This window comes from Parambassis ranga, chromosome 9 (genome assembly GCF_900634625.1).
Source record: "Parambassis ranga chromosome 9, fParRan2.1, whole genome shotgun sequence".
In the NCBI taxonomy this organism is placed as follows: domain Eukaryota; kingdom Metazoa; phylum Chordata; class Actinopteri; family Ambassidae; genus Parambassis; species Parambassis ranga.
In genome coordinates, this window is record NC_041030.1 from 22547876 (window position 1) to 22574321 (window position 26446).

At 50.8% G+C, this 26446-nt stretch overlaps 1 protein-coding gene across 4 annotated transcripts in view; it reads right to left on the reverse strand.

Moving 5' to 3' along the window:
- The window catches only part of fras1 (Fraser extracellular matrix complex subunit 1), a 379111-nt gene that overhangs the window by 18421 nt on the left and 334244 nt on the right, over window positions 1-26446 (reverse strand). For 2 of the 4 annotated variants that reach the window (XM_028415283.1, XM_028415285.1), the window contains exons 20-39: window positions 24319-24474; window positions 23098-23244; window positions 22452-22598; window positions 21117-21257; window positions 20795-20935; window positions 20568-20708; window positions 18459-18750; window positions 16199-16283; window positions 13914-14237; window positions 9498-9657; window positions 9242-9420; window positions 5973-6089; window positions 5740-5854; window positions 4562-4699; window positions 3494-3526; window positions 1660-1791; window positions 1436-1564; window positions 950-1197; window positions 576-727; window positions 87-249 (exon numbers count right to left, since the gene is read on the reverse strand). In XM_028415283.1, coding sequence (XP_028271084.1) covers window positions 87-249; window positions 576-727; window positions 950-1197; window positions 1436-1564; window positions 1660-1791; window positions 3494-3526; window positions 4562-4699; window positions 5740-5854; window positions 5973-6089; window positions 9242-9420; window positions 9498-9657; window positions 13914-14237; window positions 16199-16283; window positions 18459-18750; window positions 20568-20708; window positions 20795-20935; window positions 21117-21257; window positions 22452-22598; window positions 23098-23244; window positions 24319-24474 — 3140 coding nt within the window. The remainder of the gene's footprint in view (window positions 1-86; window positions 250-575; window positions 728-949; window positions 1198-1435; window positions 1565-1659; window positions 1792-3493; window positions 3527-4561; window positions 4700-5739; window positions 5855-5972; window positions 6090-9241; window positions 9421-9497; window positions 9658-13913; window positions 14238-16198; window positions 16284-18458; window positions 18751-20567; window positions 20709-20794; window positions 20936-21116; window positions 21258-22451; window positions 22599-23097; window positions 23245-24318; window positions 24475-26446) is intronic. The other 2 variants (XM_028415290.1, XM_028415287.1) reach the window with 2 other exon arrangements.

Below are 26446 nucleotides of genomic sequence, written 5' to 3' on the forward strand. Positions count from 1 at the left end.
GATGTAATGTCACAGTTTTAAATACAGTCGGGCAGTAGAATGAATTCATCTGTATAAAAGTACAGTTAAAAACAGTTCCCAGGTACCTTGATGCCGCTGCGGACCGTGACCACTGGCGGCTGTCGCGGTGTGGCGGTGATGGTGATGGTGCACATCTGGTTGTCAAGGCGATTGTTGTCTCCGTCATGGACGACAAAGTAGAAGATGTCAGTGACGGGCTGGCTTCCTGTTTCTAGAGAAGTGATGTACCTGCAGATGGAGATGATGGTCAGTGTGGTTTTAATCTTTGGTTTATTAGAGGAGCACATCCTGCTGGTGCTTCAGCCAGCCAGGAACACAGCTGCTGTGCTCCAAAGAAACATCCTGCCTTCAGTGTAAGTGGTTCTAATGATTACACATGGTACACACACACACACACACACACAGACACACACTTTCCTTTTCAGTTTGTTGTTTGCAGCCATAAAACAAACAGAGCTCAGAGAATCTGCTCTCGGCTCATTAACTACCACCGGAGCACCAAACCTTTCGCTTTCATCAGGAGTGTGTTTTTATCTCAGGCGCCCAGCTCCTACCTGATCCTGTGCTTGCTGATGTCCTCCATGGTGAAGGAGGAGTACTCCCTCAGCTCCTGGTGCTCCTGCTGGGACTGGCTCCGGGTCAGGATGCCATACATCGGCACTGACACCAGCTGGATCCGAATCTGGTCATCTGGGGACGTGTCATCCTGATCGAGAACAGATTGAGAACAGAGATCTGTGACATCTGAGCACACCGCAGCACCACAAGGCTGAACTGATTCTCTGCTAATCTCTGGCAGGGTGATTGATATCTGACTATACTAATTAGACAGGAAGCAGTGGCGATAGGTTCGATCGCCCGGCCCACCCCTCGGCCCGGTGAGCCATCGGGCCTCCCAGCACGCACACACACCCCTCTGTAGACTCACCGTGTACGCCAGGTGTGAGCGCCTGACGACCGTGCTGCTTTTCTCGCCCACTTCCATCGTCAGAGTGGCCGCTGGGTCCCGCTGCGGCCCGTCGCCTCCACCGCCCAGCACCACCACCTGCACCACTGTGGTCGCCATGGAGATGCCATCACTGACTGAGAAGGTGATGGCGTCTTCCTGGGTGGAGAGGCCGGTGTGGCGGTACAGCAGCACGTTTCGAGTGACGTCATTGAACGTGAAGATATCGCCTGAGGAGGAGGAGGAAGAGGAAGAGGAGGAGGAAGAGGAAGAGGAAGAGGAGGAGGAGGAAGGGGAGGAGGAAGAGGAAGAGGACGAGGAAGAGGAAGAGGAAGAGGAGGAGGAGGAGGAGGTTTGTGTGTTTCTGTGCTGGTTGGTAGCCTACATGTAGATTATAATCTTGGAGTAGTCTCAGCTCAGGTCTGTGTTGTGCCTAGGTGTGTGTGTGTGTGTGTGTGTGTTGTTTACCATTGAACATGCGAGTGTTGGTGCTGCCGTCCATCTTCATCAGCTCTCCATGGATGGGAGCCTCCACCAGCTCAAACTCCAGCTCGTCTGGAGCCGTGTCGGCATCACTCACTGCCAGCTGCTGACCACCTGCACACACACAGACACACACACAGACACACAAACATGTTAGTGGGAGATGAAGCAGTGAGGGCTGCATGTAGTTTGAGTTCTTCTTCTCTCACCTATAGCGGCCTGTCCTCCCAGGCTGACCTCCAGCAGCGGGTCCAGGACCTGGAACACCGGCGGCTGCTGGTGGTTTGACAGCAGCAGGACGGCAAAGTCCAACTCAGGAGTGGTGTGTTCACCGTCTGACACTGTGACACACACACACACAGAAGGAGGTAAGATTCAAGCAACCACTGAAAGGCAGAAACACGTCCACACATCTTTGATACTCATCAGCTCCCATGGTTTTCTCTGTATTTCTCCATCTTTATCCATCAAAAGGTTCTATGTTATGAAACCTTCATGAATCCAGACACAGTGTTAACAGACAGTTTATCTGAAGGTGAAACCTGATGCAGTAATCAAAGGTTCTGCGGCTGTATTGATTCAACCTGAGCTAATTAGCAGTGAAACTCTCCTGAAGTATGTAAAACACTCTGATATCTGTTCTGTATTATTACAGTAACTCATTCCTGCTCTGGGTTCAGCTCATCAGTCTGATCCTCCATGATCAGAATATGTTTACTTATGTATGAACAGCAGCATGAACTTCATGAGTGTTTTATTATTTATTGACCTGTGACCTCTCTAGACTCTGTCCTCCAGTGTCCAGTAGAGACTGGCTCCATGTTCAGTGGTTTGTTTTTACTTAACTCTTATAAACCTCATAAACCTCTTTGATTGAATATCTACAAACTTCCTTCACATGTTTCCCTCACGTCTTTTGCAGAACAGGAAACTGTGAGAATAAATGATGCATCCAGAAACCTTTTAAATTTTAAACACACGTTCTTTACTTTCTCCTCCGAGCTGCAGACCCTGAGAAGAGTGTGCACTTTAAAGTCAGAGCTGAAGCAGGATGTATGGAGGATAAAAGCATCAGGCCGCTGTGGACCGAAACATCTTCACACTAAAGAACACACACAGACAAAAGGCAGCCGCTAACAGGACCTGATGCAAACAAAGGAGACTTCAGGTCAGAGAAGAGAATCAGGAGAAGACTTTCTCTGCTTAGACAGAAGGAAACAACAGAGGAGGGAGGAAGGAAGCAAAGGAGAGGAGGAGGAAGGAAGGAAGCAAAGGAGAGGAGGAGGAAGGAAGGAAGCAAAGGAGAGGAGGAGGAAGGAAGCAAAGGAGAGGAGGAGGAAGGAAGGAAGCAAAGGAGAGGAGGAGGAAGGAAGGAAGCAAAGGAGAGGAGGAGGAAGGAAGCAAAGGAGAGGAGGAAGGAAGGAAGCAAAGGAGAGGAGGAGGAAGGAAGGAAGCAAAGGAGAGGAGGAGGAAGGAAGCAAAGGAGAGGAGGAGGAAGGAAGGAAGCAAAGGAGAGGAGGAGGAAGGAAGCAAAGGAGAGGAGGAGGAAGGAAGCAAAGGAGGAGGAAGGAAGCAAAGGAGAGGAGGAGGAAGGAAGCAAAGGAGAGGAGGAGGAAGGAAGCAAAGGAGAGGAGGAGGAAGGAAGCAAAGGAGAGGAGGAGGAGGAAGGAAGCAAAGGAGAGGAGGAGGAAGGAAGCAAAGGAGAGGAGGAGGAAGGAAGCAAAGGAGAGGAGGAGGAAGGAAGGAAGCAAAGGAGAGGAGGAGGAAGGAAGGAAGCAAAGGAGAGGAGGAGGAAGGAAGGAAGCAAAGGAGAGGAGGAGGAAGGAAGGAAGCAAAGGAGAGGAGGAGGAAGGAAGCAAAGGAGAGGAGGAGGAAGGAAGGAAGCAAAGGAGAGGAGGAGAAACGAGGTGAAACAAAATGATTCAGAGGGTGGAAGGAGAAAGAAAAGTCCTGGAGAAGAAAACAAAGAGAAGAAACAAGAAGCATGCTGAGGGAGGAAGGACCTCCTCATCCTCTCAGGACGTGGAGAGATGAAGGGGTTACCTGTGAAGTACACGCTCAGCGACTCCGGCAGGCCTGTAGGGTTAAAACAGAAAGAAGCAGCTGAGGGGATGAAGCAACTAAACTCAGGAGGCGCTGGGTCACTGATTCAAAGCTTCACAAACCCAGATTAAGAGAAATGTAAGTCAGCTTTGATCTTGGATTATGGATTATGGATTATGGATTATGGATTATAAATTATCTTCAGCGCTCTAAAAAACGTTCCTTTGAAATCGTCTCAGATTGTTTCCAAACTCCTCTCACTCAACACCTGACCGTTTGTTTACAGCTCTGAGCCAGAACTCACACTGTAAACAACAACAGGAAGGAACACAAAGCAAACACACAACAAGGTAAGAAGGAGCCGAACACACACAGACACACACACACAGACACACACACGCAGACACACACACAAACACAGACACACACGCAGACACACAGACACACACACAGACAGACAAAGACACACACACACACACACACACACACACAGACACACACACACACACACTCACACACACAGACAGACACAAACACAGACACACACACACACAGAATCACACACACACACGCAGACACACAGACACTCACACACACAGACACAAACACAGACACACACACACAGACACACAGACACACACACAAAGACACACACACACAGACACACACACACACACACACACACACACACACACACACACAGACACACACACACACAGACACACACACACACACACACAGACACACACACACACACACACACACACACACAGACACACACAGACCAACTCTGATGAACGTTTTAAAAATCATTTCCTGTAAAAACAGGAAGCTGTGGAGCTGTGCTCTGATTGGTCCGTTCTTAAGGTTCATTTCTGACATTGATGAGAAGTAAATCAATAATCACTGAGCAGACGTCACTTAGACCACATGTATTCATCCATCATGTTCTCTATAAAAGGTCCATCAGCTGTGATCTGTGACCTCAGAACATGAAGTGTGTGATATGAGGTGATGGTACCGTGTCCCTTTCTGTCCATGTGAACCTGTGTGAGTGTGGACTCTCACCGGTGAAGGAGTACTGGTAGAGCTCCTGCAGGTGTGACGGCGCCGGCGGAGGTCTGTAAATGATCTTCCCGTTATTGACGTCGGCCTGAGTGAAGTGTGTGACCGGTGTGTGCGCTCGGTCCCGGTGCTCGATGGCCCCTGAAAACAAACAGACACACACAGACATCCAATTCAGGCCCGCTGTGGGGATCTGTCCTGCTCCGGCCTCAGAGGCGGAGTCCTGAGCTGGAACTAATCCCACTCAGGGGGCAGAGGTGCTGCTGCTCATCTTCACTAAATGACCTCACTTCTCTGCAGTGAAAGAAAACAAAGACTGCGAGGTGGAAACAGGACGAGGATGAACAGGTTCACCGTGGGTCCATCTGAGCCTCATGTAAGAAGGAACCAGAAGCTCCAGCTCAGAAACAGTGAAGGGTCCGCCTCACTGGCTCTGTTCAAAATGTCCACACACACACGTGTCCGTCCATTAGCTGATGAGTATGAGCTGCTGCAAATCGTTTTTCCCTTTCATTAGACAGAGAGCTGAAGATGATGCCCCCCTCTGACAGATGGTCGCCGCGGAGACGGAGGCTTCAGCTCTGAACGCCACATTAAACCCACACAGGCTCAGCCTGGTGGAAGTCACTGAACACAGCAGATTCAGAAAACTGTGGATCACAGAACTCTGGTTATGATTATTTAAGTGATCATTAAGAGGCTGGAGTCACACGTCCTGCTGCTGCAGCTCAGAACCCAGAACCCCAGAACCCAGAACCCAGAACCTCAGAACCCAGAACCCCAGAACCCAGAACCCCAGAACCCAGAACCCAGAACCCAGAACCCCAGAACCCCAGAACCCAGAACCCAGAACCCAGAACCCAGAACCCCAGAACCCCAGAACCCCAGAACCCAGAACCTAGAACCCAGAACCCAGAACCCCACACACTGTGTCTGCAGACACTTAAACCTGCTTCCCAGAGAGGACCCATAATACCTTTAATACTGTGTGTGTGTGTTTGTGTGTCTGTTTGTCTGTGTGTGTGTGTGTGTGTGGCTCTGTGTGTGTGTGTGTTTGTGTGTGTGTGTTTGTGTGTCTGTGTGTCTGTTTGTCTGTGTGTGTGTGTGTGTGTCTGTGTGTTTGTGTGTGTGTGTGTCTGTGTGTGTGTCTGTGTGTGTGTGTCTGTGTGTGTGTGTCTGACCTTGTCCTGGCGGCAGAGGCTTGGTGATGTTGTAGACGAGCTTCTCACTGGGAGTCTCAGAGTCAATGAAGGACAGAGCTGAAGGAGTTAACTCTGTGACTTGATCCTCCAGAGCCTACACACACACACACACACAGACAGACAAACACACACACAGACACACACAGGTAAGAGCCTAGGTAAACACACCGAGCTGCACACAACACAAACAGAAGCTTCTTTGTGTCCCTCACTGTGATCTGTAGGTCGCAGTCTGGAGCCAGCTGTGGGAATCCCGGGATCTGAGGCAGGACTCCGATGGTGAAGGTCTGGGCTTTACTTTGTATGAGAGGTGCAGCCTCCGTGGAAACCTGAACACACACACACACACGCTCAGCCTGAGCCTGCTCATCAATCACTGCTCCAATCACTGACAGTTACTGCTAAATAAGCTACAATCATTTCAATGATTTTACAGCATAAAACAGGTGTTCGGCCTCGTTTCCTCTGCCCACACTGAAGCTCTGAGCTGGGCTCCACTTTGTTTCAGTGTCGTTCTCTCTCACACAGTGTGTGTAGCTTTAAATCCTTTCGTCCCCTGATGGACATGAAAAGCAATTTTTCCTCCTCACTTGTTTATTCTGCTTGTTCCCGTCACATCTGTGGCGTCTGGGAGGAGGAAAGTTCAAGTCGGAGCGAGTCGGCTCCGGCAGCGGCGTGAAGCCGGGAGTCAGCGCCACCAATCACAAGCAATGTGTTGTCACGAGAGTCCGTGTTGAGTCAGCCGGATTTATGGCGGCTGCTGGTTCTGCAGTAAATCATAGATTATGCAGCTAAATCTGATTCAGCATAACTGACACGCTGTGTTTTACGTTACACAGTAAATAAATGGAAACTCTGCAGACTTCATTCATCTGTCTCACAGCGCTCAGTTTGACAAACAGACCAACAGCCTCTGACTGCAGGAGGCCGAGGAGCTGCTGGAGGTAGCCGGAAGGGATGGATGGATTTTAGAGCTCACGTCCAAGAGTTTGAATCGAGGACACTGGACTCATGGATTTATTCTGAAGACGTTTCATCACTCCTCCTGCTCTGGGGAGTGGTGAAGAAGCTTCTTCAGAACTCTTGGACAGAACATGACCTGGATGAATGAGAGCCTGACCCTGCCCAGGCCCGGCCTGTCTCATCACCTATAATTTATCACCTAGTAATTATGAGCCTGAGCCCGATTTGATCTATGTCAGAAATCGTCATGTTTATTCAGAATAACCCCAACAATGCACTTAAAACCGTGAACATCAAGGAGAGAGGCTCCATGAGCTCCAAACGTTACATAAAGAATAACATCTGGTTCGGATGCCTCCTGGACGCCTCCCTGGGGAGGTGTTCCGGGTATGTCCCAATGCGAGGAGACCCTTAGGAAGACTATTACCCCGTTCACACTGGAGAAATAAATCTGGCTAAAGCGGGATTAGGGGCGCATCCAGATGTATCCAGATTTTTTTTTCTGAGTGTGAACACCTCAAATCCGGATGTATCCAGTTTGATTTCCGGATTGGCTCAAATGTGGCTCAGGTGTGAACGCAAATGTGGCTAGCAAATCCGGCTAGCGATGTGATACTTCCGGTTAGCGACATGCTACTCCCGGTTAGCGATGTGCTACTTCCGGTTCACGGGGCGCGACACGGGACAAAAAACCGCACGATGCATGCGCACACGCGGTCCTACCGCGGCCTGAACGGACTCTGTATATTACGAGGCGCCACCTAGTGGTTTGGAGGACCGCAAACAAGCCAGATTGAGCCGGATTGAGTGCGGACACGTTTGTGTGATAGCCAGATTTGAAAATAGGTCTGAACGTATCCAGCTTAAAGACGATCCAGATACAATCCTACTCTAGCTGGACTGACTTTCTCCAGTGTGAACGGGGCATATGTCTCTCGGCCGGCCTGGGAACGCCTCGGGATTCCCCCGGAGGAGCTGGAGGAAGTGTCCAGTGAGAGGGAAGTCTGGACGTCCCTGCTTAGACCGCTGCCCCCGCGACCCGGATAGGCGGTAGAAGATGGATGGATGGAGGTTTGTTCTTCTGCTGCTTTACTGATATAGGCCCTTTGGCCTTCAGTATTATAGCTGACAATGAACAATCCAACATGTGAAGCAGCATGTAATGATGTTCCTGAGGTATGTATGTACACCAGGCACACAGTGTTTTTACTTTAATGTCCACATCTAATCCAGGGCATTCCTTCAGAAACTCATTGTGCCAGAGACAAGAAGCAGCAGCAGCAAAGTGTGAGGGTAAAAATCTAAAGTTCTCCAAAGTTAAGGACACGACTCTGAAACAAACAGCAGCCTGGTCTTTGATTCCTGCAGAGAACAAGCCTCTGTTCTGCCGCGCAGCTCCGAGCTGCAGAACCAGAGTGAATTCCAAATCAATCAGTTCTTTGATAAAGAATTCAGTGGAGGACAATCATAGCACCCTGACACAGCGTCAGCTGCAATCACCCCTCAGACAGACCACACCAAAGCTCGCAGCCAATCAGACGGCAGGGCGCCTCTGCTGGCTTTCCACCGGCTCAGAGAAATGATGAGACGCTCCAGATTCTAATTTGACTCCAGCGCTGTGTAATTGAAAAGCATTTGGCCTGATGGATGGAGCCCGAATGTGTGGAGCTGGACGGAGGCCGAGGGATGATTGGATGTAGCCACCAGCTTCTGGCTGCTCCTCTGTTTCTTTAATGGAGTGGAGGTGAGGCGGAGGCAGCTGTGAAAAACACTCTAACCGCAGCGTGATGAATGCTCCGGCCGCTTTACTGGGATTGTCGCAGATTTGGAGCCAATTTGCAAGTAATTTGGTGTCATTAACACTAATCAAGATAAGTCGCTCTGGGCTCATTCTGAGTGCTGCTGCGTCTCACAGAACATTTGGACTGAGGCAGCCGAAGAGTGAAGGAAGGAAAATACTAAAAACACACAACCTAGAAGCTCTCGGAGGTGGATCTACCCGGATTGGCTCACATCTGGCTCAGGTCTGAACGCAAATGCGGCTAGTGAATCCCGCTAGTGACATCACACTTCTGGTTCAAAAAAAAAAAAAACGCATGACACATGCACACATGGTCCTACCGCGGCCTGAATGGACTCTGTATTTTACAAGGCGCCACCTAGTGGTTTGGAGGACAACAAAGAAGCCGTGTTAAGCTGGATTGAGTGCGGACACGTGTGTGTGATTCTCACTGGCCCCGAGGATTCTCACTGCAGTGTGTATTGATCTTCCTTTATCAAAAACATTTTCACACACACAGACACACACTCGCCCCCGGCAGCAGTCATGTGTTCATCCTGGCACCATGTTTCTCCTGAGTTTGGTTCCCTGTCCTTCTATAGATGAGTTCGTGGTGCCGGTTCTGTGTGTGTGAACAGCTGCTGCTGTCTGTAGCTGAGCCTCCACACACACACACACACGTGTCTGATCAAAATGGAGGTGAAGCACACAGCAGACAGGCTTTATGAATCATCTGACCTGGAACTGGAAGGAGTCCCCGCTGCTCCCCGAGCCAAAGTGCCGGTACCAGACGGTGCCGTCGTTCACGTCCTGCTGGGTGAAAGAAGTCGTGACCGTGAAGCCCCGGTCGTCGGTCAGCGAGGGACGCCAGCCCTCCGGTGGGCCGTCAGCTGGCATGGACACCAGCACCACCTCACCTGGACACAGAGGGTGGAGGTGAGCAAACCTTTGGCAGATGTTAAACTTATGGAATATTTATATGTCAGTATTTTACCATATCTGGGCTGCCCCTCTGATGAGAGGATGGTGTAGATGATGTCCTCAGTGCTGACACCCTTATACTCGGCCTGCAGGTACTTCTTATCGAGCCGCACCATGCCCCCCTCCCTCACCCAGGTCAGCGGCATGGTCCGAACGTGAGGAGAGTCTGCAGACTGGAACACACACACACAGATAATTATTTTATGAACTATCACACGTATTACTGACTGTGAACTGAGAGATGCAGGGAGCGTCACTCGCACTGCGGCGTCACTCTGTGCTGACGCCGGTCTCCATGTTTCATCCTCAGCTTTCTGAGCCTGGTGACCAGCAGCAGTGCTGCGCCTGACGTCAGCTCCACCAGCAGTAATCTGTGCACTCTGAGGACTGACAGCACAACTTCAGGAGCTTCTTTTTCTGGTGCAGTATTGATCGATGGCAGTCACCCCCCCAGAGAACAAAGAGCAGGATTAAAGCACAGAGACGAGTCCGTGTCGCTGCAGAACGTTCCTGCAACCTTTTCAAAGGCCTCTCGCTCACAGAGTCTGAATAAAACGCCGTGTCCTTGTGGGCAGCTGTAACCTCCTCTGTCTAAACACACATTGATCACCCCATGCTTGAAGGATTCTGGCGTCTAATAGATCAATAAAGAATAAATGAGCAGCCACTTAGATAAAGCCTGGAAGTGTTTTGGAACAGTGAACTTAAACATTCAGCTCATTTCCTGCAGGATGTAATCAGCACGCTGTGGCAGCATCACAGGTGTGTGAGGGAGTGTGTCTGTGTTTGAAGATAACAACCTGCTGACCATCTGCGGCTGCTCTGCCTGCCTCTGGGCTGATCCGAATCACACTGTTTCAGCAGCAGAAGGCAGAGAAATGACGAGCAGCTGAGGACGTGAGCGCGGCTGCTTAACACCACATCGTCCCCGGACTACAAAAAGCCCAGGAAGACGCGTTCTCAAGGACGTTCGGACCCAGCAGCAGCACCGCACGGAGCCGATCAGAGGGAACGCTCGTGATTTCACCAGCTTTACTCTACCTACCCGCAGCTCCACCCCCACTGGGTCATTTCCTCAGTGTTGCTCTCAGATAACGCACAAATCTAACGAACTGTTTCCACGTGAGATTTGTGTTTAGACAGAGAGCCTAATCTCTGTCTGACAGGTGGAACGTAAATCAAACACTCTGTTTGTGACCTCCGGGAGAGCAGAATGGAATCTGTTGCTGTTTTTAATTGATACTGAGTATAAAGAAAAGCAGAAAGTGACATCAGGAAGGCTGCAAACAGAACAGAACCCACTTCTTTAAAAGTCTGTGATGGACTCGGAGCTGTTCGTGGCCTGTGGTTTAGTGGGATGGTGGGCTGGGTCGTGGTGGACCACCGACTGGAAGCTGTCTGTCTGGGCCTACGTGTCGAACTCATTAAGCTCTTGGTTCGGTGTTATGTTCTCGGTCGAATGTACAGAAAGTGTTCTACTCGACCTGGACACACAAACCATGACGGTCCAACCTCATTCAGGCCAAAAACCACATCCAGACATCAAACTGCTCCAACGTCGCCTCAAAGACGTTTGGTCCAATAAATAAAGATTCTTATTCTCAGAACAATCTCCTTAATTTCCAGAATTTCTGGTGGGGGTTGGGGGAGAGGGGTGAAGAAGGTGAGATGATGGACTTGTCACACAGACACTGAAAGTGACAGAATGGCTCCTCTAATTTAGTCAGAATGAAGTGTCCAGCATCTGAAGTGATGAAGCGTGCGGTAAGCATGACAACCAGGATATGGAGAGCAACACATCAGAGCATCTAAAAGGCAATCACGGGAGCACAAAGTAAATGATCCTCGGTGCTCAGCTGGAGATGAGCTGAAACCACACTGCCTCCCCTCTGCTTTACAACGCTGCTGAGCCATTAGCCTCCCGAAGCTGGATGGCTGATCCGTGAGGGGAGCTGAGGAGCCCGGGGGGCTTTCAGACACTCCAAGTGTTCCTCCCTCACACAGTAATTGAAGGCCAGGGGTCCTGCTTCCTATTCAGCCGAGCTCCAGCTCAGGGCTCAGGCTCTGTTCATCCATCAGAGGGTGGTTACAGCCCCGATTAGTCCCCTGCTTTAGAGCTCAGTAATCCAACTTTCAGGAAGCCTATTGTCCCTGACACAGCCTGGCATGGACCGCCACTGCTTCTGCCTGAGAAGCACAAAGACTATGCTGAGAAAAGTGGAGCCTCATTGGCTTAACTTTGTTACAATCCAGGCAGAGCCAATAAGCACTCAGGGTTCTACTGTGGAGCTTTGTGGGAGCAGTCAAAGTTCATGAAGTGTCTGAGGATTGATCTTCTGTGTCACACCGTGCGGTGATGAAGCTGCATTAAACAAACATTAGCAGCTACACACAGCTGAGCAGTGACAGCAAGCTACACACTACTGATCAATAAATAACTGATCAATAAATAACTGATCACATGGCAGTGAACAACCATGATGTCACATGTTTAAATATGAAAGCATTAAATCAATCTGCCTACAATAAATGGTTGAATAGGTGGATGGATGATGGATGGATGGATGGATGGATGGATGGATGGATGATGGATGGTTGGATGATGGATGGTTGGATGATGGATGATGGATGATGGATGATGGATGGATGGATGGATGGATGGATGGATGATGGATGGTTGGATGATGGATGGCTGGATGATGGATGGATGGATGGTAGGATGGATGGATGGATGGATGGATGAATGGATGGATGGATGGTAGGATGGATGATGAATGGATGGATGATGGATGGTTGGATGATGGATGGATGAATGGATGATGGATGGTTGGATGATGGATGGATGATGGATGGTTGGATGATGGATGGATGAATGGATGATGGATGGATGAATGGATGATGGATGGTTGGATGATGGATGGATGGATGATGGATGGATGATGGATGGTTGGATGATGGATGGATGAATGGATGATGGATGGTTGGATGATGGATGGATGATGGATGGTTGGATGATGGATGGATGAATGGATGATGGATGGTTGGATGAATGGATGATGGATGGTTGGATGATGGATGGTTGGATGAATGGATGATGGATGGTTGGATGCATAGCCAAGACTGCGTTCACAAAACAGAAGTGACCCTAACAGTGACCTTTAACCTTTACACTCACATGGGCAGACATGTTCTGAGGTCTCATGACCTTTGCCCACAAAGACCTAACCGGTTCGGCTCAGAGGGATAACTGAAGCAGAGAGGCTGGAGGTGAGCTTCCTGTGTGAGAGCAGCTTGAATCTTACTTTTTAAATGTGTTCCACTAATTGTCCCCTTTGTGCAGTAACAGTATGTTAATCCTAATCCTCATTGAACGGCAGGTTCTGGCTCGCTGCTTCCTGTGTTTCCTTGGTGACTCTTCAAATTTCAATATGGTGATGTGTGCGAGCAGAGAGGCTGCTGGGACGCATCCAGAACCCCTCCACATGAATCAGGGTCATTCTCTCAGCTCTCCATCACACTGTCCGTCCTGCTCCATCTAACCCACAACAGAATGCAGCATCAGGGCATTTTACAGTGAGTGGATACTGCTGTGTGTGTGTGTGGGATGGAAAACAGCAGGAACGCAGCCTGAAGCGCACCATCTGTACGCAGCCAGACAAACAGAGCCGCCCTCCAAACCCAAACACCGTGACTGGAGGAGATCTGGACGGAGAAGTTTCTCTGCTGTCTGGACTACAGTTTGTTTTTCCCTGGAGCACAGAGAGGTGGGAGGTGGCTGAGAATCCTCAGCCCACCGAGCTCCACACTGTCCCCCAGGAGCAGGCTGAGATTCCTCCTGTCTCACAGTATTTCGTTTGTGTGACACATGACCACAAGAGGGCACACTGCTACAAAACTGTCTCACTTCCAAAAAACTACCAAGGTTTAAAACCAGTCTGTACAAAGGTACACACACACACACACACACACACACACACACACACACACACACACACACACACACACACACACACACACTCTTATCTGTCTAGACATCTTCAATATCAGAAGCAGGTCCCACCTTGCCTGTTGCATGTCTTCTTCGTGTGTGTGTGTGTGTGTGTGTGTGTGTGTGTGTGCTGAAGCTTGTTATTTGAGCAGGTCTCATGCCAAACACCCCCTCCCCCCTCCCTCTCCTCCCTGTCACTCATGGCAACCAACGTTTCCTGAAAGATAATTGTGTCCTTGTCACAAAAAGAAAGTGACTGTGGCTCGAGCAGAGCGCTGTGTGTGGACGTGCTGAGCAGGACCAGTGCAGTGAACACTAAGGCTGAGGAGGACGTCAGGAGTGTCTATCAGAGCTGAATGCAGAACACTGGGACATCTTTCAATCTGCACTTCTGAGCTCTGTTCACTGACACAGATTTGAAATTAAAGAGCTTCCTCCTACCTTCTGCTGGATCTGCACTCTGAGCAGGACGTTGCTGTAGGTGTGGCCGTCGTTGACCTGCAGCACCACCCCGTCCTCCACCTCCTCCGAGCCATCGTGGATGTACTGGATCTGTTCCCGCGACAGCTCCTCCAGCTTGAATCTGCTCAGAGCACGGTCGCCGTGGAGACGGGTCAGCCGGCCGTGGCGGGGAGGCTCGAGGACCATAACCAGGACGTCGGCCGGGTTGTCGGGGTCGTCGACCTGCAGGACCGACTTGGTGATGGTCGCGAGGCCGCCGCGGCCCTCCACGGGCAGAGGAGCGAGGGTCACCACTCTGGGCGGCTGGAAAGGCGGGAAAAAAGGATCATAACCTGACAACTTCACATCCGTTTCCTGTGCAGTAAAAGTTTTTCACACAGCAGTTTCTGGGATGTGGGATGATGCATTTTCTCCCAGAGGACGGGGTCATGGAGCTGCAGTGACCCGCCGCCAGGGGAGATGAAGAGGATGAAGGTAAAGATGGAGGTGAAGCAGGGCGCCTCATTAAGCTGCACTCTGCTGCATCAGAAGCCGCTGGAAAACACTCAACTCTTTTTAGAGCACCACAGTGAGAGAGGGAGAGAGGGAGGCCGTGTGAGCGGACTGTCTTCTGCCTGTACCTCTGTGCTGGGAATAATGGACTAAGGATTGGCACTGCAGCACTCTGGCTGCTGTGGGTCTGTCTGAGTTGGTCCAGAAAGACAAACAGACGCCTCTCCTGTGTCTGAGTTTAAATATCAACACAGAAAACAAACATGTTGGCTGGAAGCCAAAAACTGTAGTTTGCGTTTCATTGAACCCCCCAAAACCACCTCCCAACACAAAAAGACAGCGGTTTGCAGCCAGGCGGCAGGAAGGTGCAGGCTGAGATCCAGGGGCCGTTCCTGTGGAGACCCAGTGTGCCACGGCCCTGAATCAAAGCCGCCATCAGGTGCGGAGCTGTGCGCCGCTCGGCCTGACGCGGGGCGAGCTGTACTCGTTCCCCTCCTGCTGGCAGAGCTCCAGCTTTGTGCCATCACAGCAGCAGCTTGAGCAAAGCACACAACCAGCCGGTTCCAGAGACAAAGTGGCTCCTTCCTGCATGTCTCTGAAGCAAAGGTGCAGAACCATGTGAGGAGCAGGTCCTTCTCTGCTCTGCGTTCTGTTCGGGGCCGTCAGAGGATTGATCTCTTAGAGACAGACAGCTCGGTCCTCAGGCGCCCGCCTGAATCCTGTGTCGTCCTCCTCAGAGGGAAACAAAAGGTTTGCAAGTGCCTGAGGGGCTGAACGTGTGCGTGCTGCTTTAAAATCATGCTAAGACACGTCCACTCACTACAGCGAGATCTGCCCCCTCGAGGCAAAGCAAACACAGCCTGGCTCAGGTGGGAGGGCTCACCGTTATCCTGCTGAGCTTCATGTTTGGGCAGAGATGTCGTCACCTGAGGGGCCTCTGGGCTCCGCAGCACTTTCCTTAGTTTGCTCTTTGTTTGTTTTGTAGTTCTGATGGATGTATTCAGCACAGAGGTCTCTGGGTGCCCTTCATCCGCAGCCTTCCTGCCAGGTTCAGCAGTCACAGCCTGTGTTGCTGCTGCTGCTACCTGCACCTCTGCTAAAACCCGATCATTACACGGGCCGCTCTGAGCCGGGATCCATCAGAAAGCCTGCCTGCTGTATGTGTGTGAGGCCACTCCTGTCAGGAGGAGAAAGGCTGTCTGCGCCACACATCTTTCACTCCTGAGGCTATTACACTGCTGGCTCAGAATCTGATGGGAATTTCAATTAACACGTTCGTTTGGCAGCTACACATGGAGCTCCTGCTCAACACTGTCTGACTGTAGGAATGTCTCTCTGTTAGGAAACCTGCAAAGCTCGAGGTTTTCTAAGAGAAGCTGTGTTTCAGAGAGAACAGTGATGTAAACCGTAAGAACACAGAGTTACATCAGAGTGTGAGACGCTCTTTGATGTGGAGTGAAAGGAACAATCACAGGAGGCTGCGGCGGCTCGACCAGCCGAGCAGAGAAGCAGCTACACGCCTGTGGCTGTGAAGACACAGCTCACATTATTTATCCACCTCTGCACCAACACAAAAACAAACAGCTGTGATCAGAGCTCAGAACTGGAAACAGAGAGAAGCTGTTTCTGTTTTCAGCCACTCTTTGTTAGAGTGGACACTCTAATCCCTCAGATAATGACAATGTGCTGGTTCAACAGAGTTAGATGAAACTACATAAATACAGATTCATGATGCAAACACGACCCAACAAAGGAAAACACCAAGATCATACCTGCATGGAAACGGCGTGAACTGCTATCACTTCTGGCCGAGAAAACAGCTGCGGGTCTGCAACACGAAGGGAGAACTCACCGGACCTGGGAAGATAGGAAGGAAGGAAGGAAGGAAGGAAGGAAGGAAGGACGAAGGGAGGAAGGACGAAGGGAGGAAGGAAGGAAGGGAGGAAGGAAGGAAGGGAGGAAGGGAGGAAGGAAGGAAGGAAGGACGAAGGGAGGAAGGAAGGAAGGAAAGACAAAGGGAGGAAGGAAGGAAGGAAGGAAGGAAGGAAGGAAGGAAGGAAGGAAGGACGAAGGGAGGAAGGAAGGAAGGAAGGAAGGAAGGAAGGAAGGAAGGAAAGACAAAGGAGGAAGGAAGGAAGGAAGGAAGGAAGGAAGGAAGGAAGGAAGGAAGGACGAAGGGAGGAAGGAAGGAAGGAAGGAAGGAAGGAAGGAAGGAAGGAAGGGAGGAAGGAAGGAAGGGAGGAAGGAAGGAAGGAAGGAAGGACGAAGGGAGGAAGGAAGGAAGGAAGGAAGGAAAGACAAAGGGAGGAAGGAAGGAAGGAAGGAAGGAAGGAAGGAAGGACGAAGGGAGGAAGGAAGGAAGGAAGGAAGGAAGGAAGGAAGGAAGGAAAGACAAAGGGAGGGAAGGAAGGAAGGAAGGAAGGAAGGAAGGAAGGAAGGACGAAGGGAGGAAGGAAGGAAGGAAGGAAAGACAAAGGGAGGAAGGAAGGAAGGAAGGAAGGAAGGAAGGAAGGACGAAGGGAGGAAGGAAGGAAGGAAGGAAGGACGAAGGGGAAGGAAGGAAGGAAGGAAGGAAGGAAGGAAGGAAGGAAGGAAGGAAGGAAGGAAGGAAGGAAGGGAGGACGGGAGGACGAAGCAAACAAAAAAAACATCCTTTACAAGGTGCTAATTTCAGGTAAAAGTTAAAATGCACTCGTCTCTTTTTCAGAATGAACATGAAACATTTAGCTCCGAGGTTTCTGGGAAAATGAGTCCTGTGAGGCCAGCGTGGTGTGTAGTCATTAGACCTAATCACCTCAGAGCTATCAGGGAGCACAGTAACCTCTCTCCGTCTCACACACACTCATCACCACCAATAACTCCGCTCAGCCTGCAGCTTTCACATCGTTAAGAACGAAGGCTTATTACCCACAAGTCCCTGGGCCTGAGTGGGTAGGTGGCTTCTCAGACCTAATGACGGAGCAGGTGTTTGTCTGCTGATGAGCTGAGGCTGCGGGGGCTACACGTGCATTTGTTCCAGATACAGAATAATGAAAGCCCGTTAAAGATGGACGCCGTGAGGACATGGTGAACGCTCATTAAAGATGGACGCCGTGAGGACAGGGTGAACGCTCATTAAAGATGGACGCCGTGAGGACAGGGTGAACGCTCATTAAAGATGGACGCCGTGAGGACAGGGTGAACGCTCGTGCTGCGTCTCGTGGATTCTTGACAGATGAACGGTGGATTCTGAGCCTGTGCTCTCCACAGGGACCACAGCGGTCTGACCCCTGACATGATTGACTGGCTCTGTCCCCACAGAGGACTGCAGACGGCAGTGAGAGCAGGACGTTTGTCCTCAGCATCAGCTCCACATGTCGGCTTTATCGCCTCCTCCACAGAATGTGAAATATGGCTGTGATACAGATGTAATCTTGTTTTTATGTTGTGCTGTTTCCATTAATCTAATGAGTCTGAACCGGGCAGCGGATCATACGTCACTGATTCAGTGGCACGCCGCCACTTGAAGGCCGAGCCAGTTAAAAGGGGGATTGACTGTTTAATAATCTGATTGGCTGAAAGGATGCTGGGCTCACACACAAAGACCTAAAGACTTACAGCAGCCCGCGGCCGAGCAGCCGGCTCAGCTGTAAAGAGGCTCGCACAGTTATTAGCAGCCAGTTGCAGCGAGTGTGTGTCACACACACAGGATCTGTTTGGGTCTCCACCTCAGCTGACCTGCAGAGTTCACAGCCTGCAGCCCTGCTGGGTGTTTGGAGGGTTGTGACACAGACACTGTCACCCTGACATCCTATAACTGTATCTGACTCCAACCATCAACCAGCTCCGCACTAACAAAAGAACGAACGTCAAAACCATTTTCCAGAACAGCTCACAGGTCTTCTCGGGTTTCCAGGACTAGACCAGTGCTCTAAAGGAAAGGTCAGACCCTGTGAGTCTTTCCTCCCTTCAGGCCGATCACAACTGTGACGGTAAAACAGTTTAGACATTGTAGGTTTTTAGGTCGCTGTGATGCACGTTTCTTCTACTGACCGGGCTTGATCCTTCTGGTGCCTGAACCGGACCCTGCCCAGTCCCAGCTCCGCCCATGTGAAGGTGTCGTCCCTGCTGAGTTCTCGACCAGCTCTCGCTCCCTCCTCCTCCTCCTCCTCTCTGAACAGGACCAGCCGTCCGTTAGTCGGGCTCTGAACCAGCTGGAAGACGAGCTGCTCGGACTCACTGTCCGGGTCCTTCACCTGCAGCAGCGCAGGGAGCAGCTGGGCAAAACCATCCAGGGGAACCAGCAGGGACCGGTTGACCTGGAGAGCAGGGGGATGGACGTTCACTGAGGAGGAGGACAGAAAAACTCAGGTTAGAGGACGTATGAAAAATACACATAAAAACCCTGTAATCATTAAAGGGACTGAGAAAACCGAGGAGCACAGAGCAGACGACTGAAGCATGAGTATGAGACTCCAGCTGGCTGGGAGTGTGTGTGGGTGACAGGAGGTTGTGACATGAACATTAAAAAAAGAAAACAGTGTGTGGGTGAGACAGGAGTGAGACAGGAGTGAGGCGCCTCGGTCTGGTCGTGGCATTTCAGAAGTTTGAGCTAATTAACTTCTCAGAGATCCGCTCTTTTCACACACTGTAGTCTCTTTACCTCTCTGCTCTGCAGACGCCCAGACTTTGGGCTGTGTAATATTTTAAAACATGAAACATCAGCGGCTCCACTTTTCTTTTTGTTGGCTGGCAAAAAGAAAGAAAAGATAAAAAAGGAAGCAGCTTCTTTGCTGTTTGTTCTGATGAAGTCGTGGATTAAGTGACAACAAATGAAGCATTTATCACACCGAGTGATGATGACATGTTTCTCTATAAGAATTATGCTTTGTCACATTTCATGAACCACTGTCTGCTCTCAGCCTGCTCTCAGTCTGCTCTCAGCCTGCTCTCAGTCTGCTCTCAGCCTGCTCTCAGTCTGCTCTCAGCCTGCTCTCAGCCTGCTCTCAGTCTGCTCTCAGCCTGCTCTCAGCCTGCTCTCAGCCTGCTCTCGGCCTGCTCTCAGCCTGCTCTCAGTCTGCTCTCAGCCTGCTCTCAGTCTGCTCTCAGCCTGCTCTCAGTCTGCTCTCAGCCTGCTCTCAGTCTGCTCAGCCTGCTCTCGGCCTGCTCTCAGCCTGCTCTCGGCCTGCTCTCAGCCTGCTCTCAGCCTGCTCTCAGCCTGCTCTCAGCCTGCTCTCGGCCTGCTCAGCCTGCTCAGCCTGCTCTCGGCCTGCTCTCAGCCTGCTCTCAGCCTGCTCAGCCTGCTCTCAGCCTGCTCAGCCTGCTCTCAGCCTGCTCAGCCTGCTCTCGGCCTGCTCTCAGCCTGCTCAGCCTGCTCTCGGCCTGCTCTCAGCCTGCTCTCAGCCTGCTCTCAGCCTGCTCTCAGCCTGCTCTCAGCCTGCTCTCAGCCTGCTCAGCCTGCTCTCGGCCTGCTCTCAGCCTGCAGGATGACACGCAGATAACAGAGAAACAACATGAGGGCGATGGCCAGCGCTGCACAGGTCCCTAAGGAAGACTACTGCCCCATGTCAGTGTGAGTGAGGAGGGAACGAGCTGCAACATCTGACTCTTCACCTGCAGGCTTCAGTCTGAAACCTGCTTTAAAAGTCCACTTGTGACATTTTAACCCTTTCCATCCCTAGCCACATGCAAGAAAATGCATTACATGCTAAACGACTGTTGGCACATTCTCCCCCAAAAAAATCCTCCACAAACAAATAATAAATGTCTAATCCTAATATTTGTAGTCTTGAATAAAGGGGAGAGGCAGGACGAGCAGTATTCTGTCATGATAACATGTTCACAGAAACACCTGCTCCTTCAAACACCCTGTTTGACAGAGATGTCACACAGAGATTATTTCTAAATATGGAATGTGTGTGACGGACAGGTCATTACCTAACCTGTCAGAAACGAGATACACAAAACTCTTCATCATGGTTAGACTGTGTCCTTGATACATAAGAGGCTCAGGATAATATTTGTGTTTCATTCTGTTTCAGGAGGATCTGCTGATGGTTTGGGTTCGCACGTGTTCTGTGCACACCTCATGTTGTTGGAGACTAAAGTGGCTGGAGACAGGTGGGCAACATGCACACTGAGTAACGGCTGAGTCACATGTACCATGGCAGGTCCTGGTCTTCTGGTTGGCGTAGTACCCATGTCCACAGCTGGGGGTGCAGTATCCCTCCATCAGGAAGGTCCGATCACGACAAACTCTGCAGAGTCCAACCCCGGCACACAGCACGCAGTCAGAGGAGCAGGCTGCGGGAGGAGAACAGGGCTTTTTAACAAAGCTGCTTCTTTCCTTGGGTTTTTGGCTGGAGTGAAAACGGCCTGTGAACCCGTACGTTTGCAGACGTTGGAGGAGGCGTCCATGAAGTGGTGTCTGCCACATTCCAGCACACACTGACCCTGCAGGACAGCGTAGGGAGGCTGGCACTCCTGGCACCGCCCAGGACCTCCACACTGCACACAGTGCTCGTCACAGCCTGGCAGAGAGACAGAACCCACACAGAGCGTCAGCATCAAAGCAGAGTGAAGTCAGGGCCTCAGCGGCAGAGTCTCAGGAGTTCTCTGATAAAACCGCCTGTAAAGGACGTTTAGCTGCAGCTACAGCAGCCCCCGCTGTGTGGGATGTGGGTCAGCTTATCTGCGTCTTGTTGGACTGACCGAGGCATCTGTCTCCGTCCTGATAGGAGCCGAGGGAGCAGCCCTGCGTGCACACTCCGTCCTGCAGCACGTAGCCCTCCATGCACTGCAGGCAGTCGGATCGCAGAGGGCCTTTACAGGCATTACAGCTCCAGTCACACTCTGGGAGCAGGAGAGAGAGGAGAGGCAGAGACAGACACAGGCATTAATACACTCCGCACATCTGTTGTGTTTGTGCTGCGCTCCATTAACACTGACATGAAATTAAACACAACCAGGACAGAGAATCACTCTGTGTGAGTGCAGGTCGGCCTCAGGACACCGTGCAGAGGACACAGGTCTGATGCAGCCCTCAGCAGCCAGCTCGCTCCTGCCTACAGAAATGTCAGGCTAATCCATACAGGAGAGGAGGAGGAGAACCTTCAGACCTGAAAGTCTCCAGGAGAAGAAGTTCTTCAGCTTTGTACGTGTGAGACTAGAACCCAGAGTGAAATAAAAACTTCCCCACAAACTGAAACTGTTCAAAGAAACGCTTCAGGGTTCATCTGGGATTCTGTCAGGACACTTCTACAAAGTTCCTCTGTGGCTGTGAGACCAGCAGCTCCCAGAGGTCGTGCAGAGCTCCGCTCAGTCTTCAGAGCGGCTTTCTCTGAACGGTCTGGGTTCATGCCGGGTTCACTGGATTAACCAGGTAGCTGCTCGCTGGGGGGGGTAAACACAGCGTCTCTGTGGGAGTCACGGAGGAAATCACACTGTTTATCTAGCCATTAGCATTTAGCTTAGCTGCTAATCCTGTAACCAATAAAGGGAAGTGGTGGATCTACCATAGGGACCGGTTCCTTTGGACCTGTGATTCCTCATTACACTGAGACAAATCAGCGATAAAGGGAGTCTGCAGGGCGACTTTTGAGGAGTGAAAGCTGATGTCTGTCAAACGCCAGCAGGGCGGCAGAGCTGAGCTGTTTACATTCTGAGCTTAGATGCTTTTTTAAACCGGTTTCAGAGAAACAAACTGAACCTGAGAGGAAGAGGTGTGCGCTGATCAGTGGGTCATTAATCCATGAAGAGTGAGGTCGGGATGAGGCTCATCCATCACCCTCTTCATGCGCAGGATGATGTAATATTGAGTTCAATGCATACACAGTGTTTATGAATTTGCATATCTGGTCCCACAGTTAATCACTTGATTGATGAAGTCCATAAATTCCACACAGCACACTGCACTACATGCAATATGGATGCAGAGCGGTTTATGAAGATCATAACGGGCGCTGCACACATCCTCATTATTAGCCCAGTGTTTCTCCCCCGCTGCAGTTTTAGGTGTGTTAGGTCGTCATGGTAACGGCGGCGTACCTCTGCAGGCGCGGGTTGTGGTGTTGAGGTAGTACTGATGAGCGCAGCTGTCATACTGGCACTCTCCGAACAGCAGCACCTTGGCCGGGTCACGGCAGGACGTGCAGACGGCGGCCGCGTCGCACGTCAGGCACTGGCTGTCACAGGCTGCGGAGACGAAAAGGACCAGCAGATATGACATCACACACAAGCAGTGACTGTCTGAGAACACACAAACACACATTTTACTCTCGCTCCTGCCTCGCCCTTCTCATCACACTGTGTCTGTGCACTTCCAGCCCCTTTAACCCCTTGTTTGCCTTGTATTGAACTTCTTTAAAGTAACCTGCTGTAGCCTGTTTCTGAACCGCAGTGTCTGATCTCTGCCCGAGCTTCAGAGGCTGGAGCAGCCTTGGCAGAGGAACACAGTCGGAGCGCTTCACTGTGACAGTTGGCTGCATTATTTTAAATCTCAGGCAGCCTGACGTTCAGTGTTTTCAAGGTGACATGAGGCAGCTTACAACACAGCACAACACAGAGTACTGAGCAAGAAATCCAGGCAACAGGAGACCATGACATGACCATGACGTTCCACTAATTATAACCACATCAAGACCAGGACGTTTTAAAACGTCCTGCAGTACAGATGGTCATCACTCAGACTTACCCTGACAGACTCTATGGCCGTTGTCATAGTAACCGAGGGGACATCTGGGAGCACAAAAACCAGAGGGCAAGAGAAAGCTGTTGGGGGGGCAGGAGGTGCAGGAGAGAGGTCCTGACCCGCTGCAGGTCTCACATGAAGGGTGGCATCCTGGGAAACAAGGAGCGCCGAGTTCAGTTTTAATTCAACAGTGAAGTGAAACTTAAAGCAGAGAAACAAAACCATGAGCGGAAATATGAGGCTAAAATATTTAAATACATCCAGAGAAATGTACACGGGTTCATCAGCCTCCTCGACTCAATAATGAAATCCCTGATTTAAGGAAGCACAGATCCATATGTATGAGCCTCAGTCATCAGGCAGGGACCTGCACACTGATCATGAGCTCAGAAACAACACCAGGAAGAGAAACTGTGACGCCTGAAAATACATAAAAGCATTAAGTATAGAACCTTCTGTCTGCATCCAGTGGAAGAGTGTTTGGGTTTATGAGCATCCACACTGTCTGTGTGTGTGTGTGTCTGTGTGTGTGTGTGTGTCTGTGTGTGTGTGTGTGTCTGTGTGTGTGCTCAGCTAAATGAGACTCCTGAGGCTTGTGTCTCAGCCTGAAGCTTCCTGTTCTCACTCTGCATTTAAATCTGAGTTTACTGCTCAGCTGCTGAACCACAGGAGGAGGGAGGTGAGGATGAGGATGATGATGAAGAGGTGACCATATGATAAAGCTAACGAGACAGAGGAGGATGAGGAAGAGAAGGCATGTTAAATATGAAGGAGTTTAGGTAGCCTGTGGATCAGTGGCTGGTTAGGAGGAGGACTGACAGACTACATTCAGGATGAGGAGGACAATGGAGGCTGAACAGGTGATGAAGGTGATGAAGGTGATATTCTGGGCTAGATAATCTAAAGGAAGCTCTCAGTCAGTCTGAAGCCTTGTTGGTCCTCTGACCTCTGCAGAGGCTCCAAACACTCAGCTCAGAGGACACACGAGGATTTGGAGGCATCACAAACAACACGTGATGTTAGTGATGTATTTTTAGAGCCGGCTCTGAACATTCACTCTGCGCTCTGTGTTTCCGGCTTGTTGTTGACGTCAGGTCATCAGAGGTCAGATTAGAGACGGGCAACAAACGGCGGAGCTTTAAAGGACTAATCATGTTTTGTACTCAGCGACAGCTCCGACCTCTGACCTCCTTTTCTGTACAAAGCAGAGCGGAGCAGACTTACCGATGCAGGCGCCGTGCCAGCCGAAGTGTCCCTGAGGACAGCGGTGGACGCAGTGGTCGCCCAGCAGCCACGTCCTCGGCACGCCGCACCACAGGCAGACGCTGCCGACGCCTGTCCGCAGGTCCGCCGTGCAGCGCTGGCAGTCTGAGCTGCACGCTGCAGGAGTGACACACACGTGTTACACAGATAAACATCACACACTGCTCTGACATGCTAACAAACAATGAGTGCAAACAACAAGACAAACATGTGAAGTCGAATCAGCTCAAAATGAAAGAAGTCAAACCGAAGCTCCTGTTAAAAATACAAATCTGCAGTTCTTCCAGTGTCCACTTGAGGCAGACCTCCAGGTATCACCTTGTTCATGATGAGGACAGCTTTCATTCAGACTGTCAGATAAATAACGACTTCCTGCTGCCCACAGACCCACAGACCTGCACCTCACCCCCGTGAAAAGGAACACCTCCTGGTGTTCCCACCGATGGTATCTGGCTGATAACCATCGACAGGGGAAAACACAACACCCGGGCCTGAAGGGGGCGAGACTCAGACAGGTGGGGGGGGGCATTAAAGAGAGACAGGAAGCAGAGAGGCGCTCAAACATTCAGTACAACAAAGATCTGCAGCAAGTCTGATGAAGTATGAGGATGAAGATGAGGAAGAGGAGGCCTGGCAAACAGCAGAAATAATGAAGGAGACCCAGGACTGGAGCAGAGTTGGAGGAGGAAAAGTTGGTGCTCTGCCTGCAGCCATGTTTTTATTTAGCTTCCTGTTTCCATGGAGTCTTTCTTTATGTTCTATAACAATACAGAGCAGGTTTATAATAGATGACACTGGAGTCAGCCCGGAGCAGAGAGGGGAGCAGTTTACTCTCAGAGTTTCAGGAACATGAGTGGAGATGCTGCTTAGAGTTTATCACAGGCTGGCGGTGCATCACCAGCTGGACGTTTATGTCCCTGTCAGAGTTCACAGCACACTGGTGTAGCTGTTAGGGACGCCCCCATCAGGTTATTCTGAGTCTGAGTCGATTTTGAGTATCTGCCGAGTCCTGATCCAGTACTTGCTGCCACGGGCACAATGCTTCAAACTGCCCGAAACGCAGACTATAAATACTTCATCCATCGGAGTCTTGAACCCAGGACCTCTCCCACCCAAAGAGACAATCAGACCCCTTAGACAGTGCACCAGAGAGTCACTGATAGCCCGAATACAGATGTATCCAAGTCCTGATCGGAGTCCGGTCACGTGGTCGGATCTGGACATCCCTAGCAGTTATGTTACACTATCAGTGTGAGGCGGTGCAGACAGGTCTGTTCTGTACGCTTCATGTAACTCTGCAGGTCAGGTCAGGTCTGATATCTCAGGACTCACCTTAAACCAGTCCACATCTGTGATCGGTTGATGTACTGAACAATAACAGACACACAACAGACAGAGTGAAGCACTGAGGAGGTGCTCAGCTACCAGCTGCTCATGGGACTGCTTTCTGTGAGACCTCACCTGCTTCCAGTGTGCATGGATGAGTGGAGACACACACTGTTTTTATCTTTGCTGTTGGAGGCAGTGCGCTGAGAGCGCGCAGTGAAAACCTCTCTCTTCATGTTTCTGACTTTATTCCTGCCTCCTCCTCCTCTGACAGGGAGAGAGCTCCAATCATCTGCTCAGGTGAGTCACACTCTGCTTCTGAAGCAGGTCCAACATCATCAGCTCACAACAACAACAACACACAGCGATCCTCCCGCCAGCTCCGAGCGGCCGATCCGGCTCTGCGCGCTGAACAAGTGGCTCCACAGTGCAGATAAGGCAGGTGTCTGACTGACTGCAGAGACTCAACATGAATGTAAAACCAAAGTGGTATTGATCTGTGTCTGCAGAGTCCCTCTTTATGGAACAGTTCGCATTCCTGAAGCAGATAAAAAACTATGCTGGATGAAGGTGTCACACACAGACTCTGTGAGCTGGATCTACTACACCGCACTTCCTGCTCCTGCAAGCCACAGAACAGGAGTGTTTTTAATCAGAGCCTTCAAAGTGAAACGGAGCAAGTCCCTGTCAGAAAACCAGCGGGCCGTCACCTTCAGATGCACAGGGAAGAGACAGAGACTCTGTGTGGTCCTGACTTCAACCT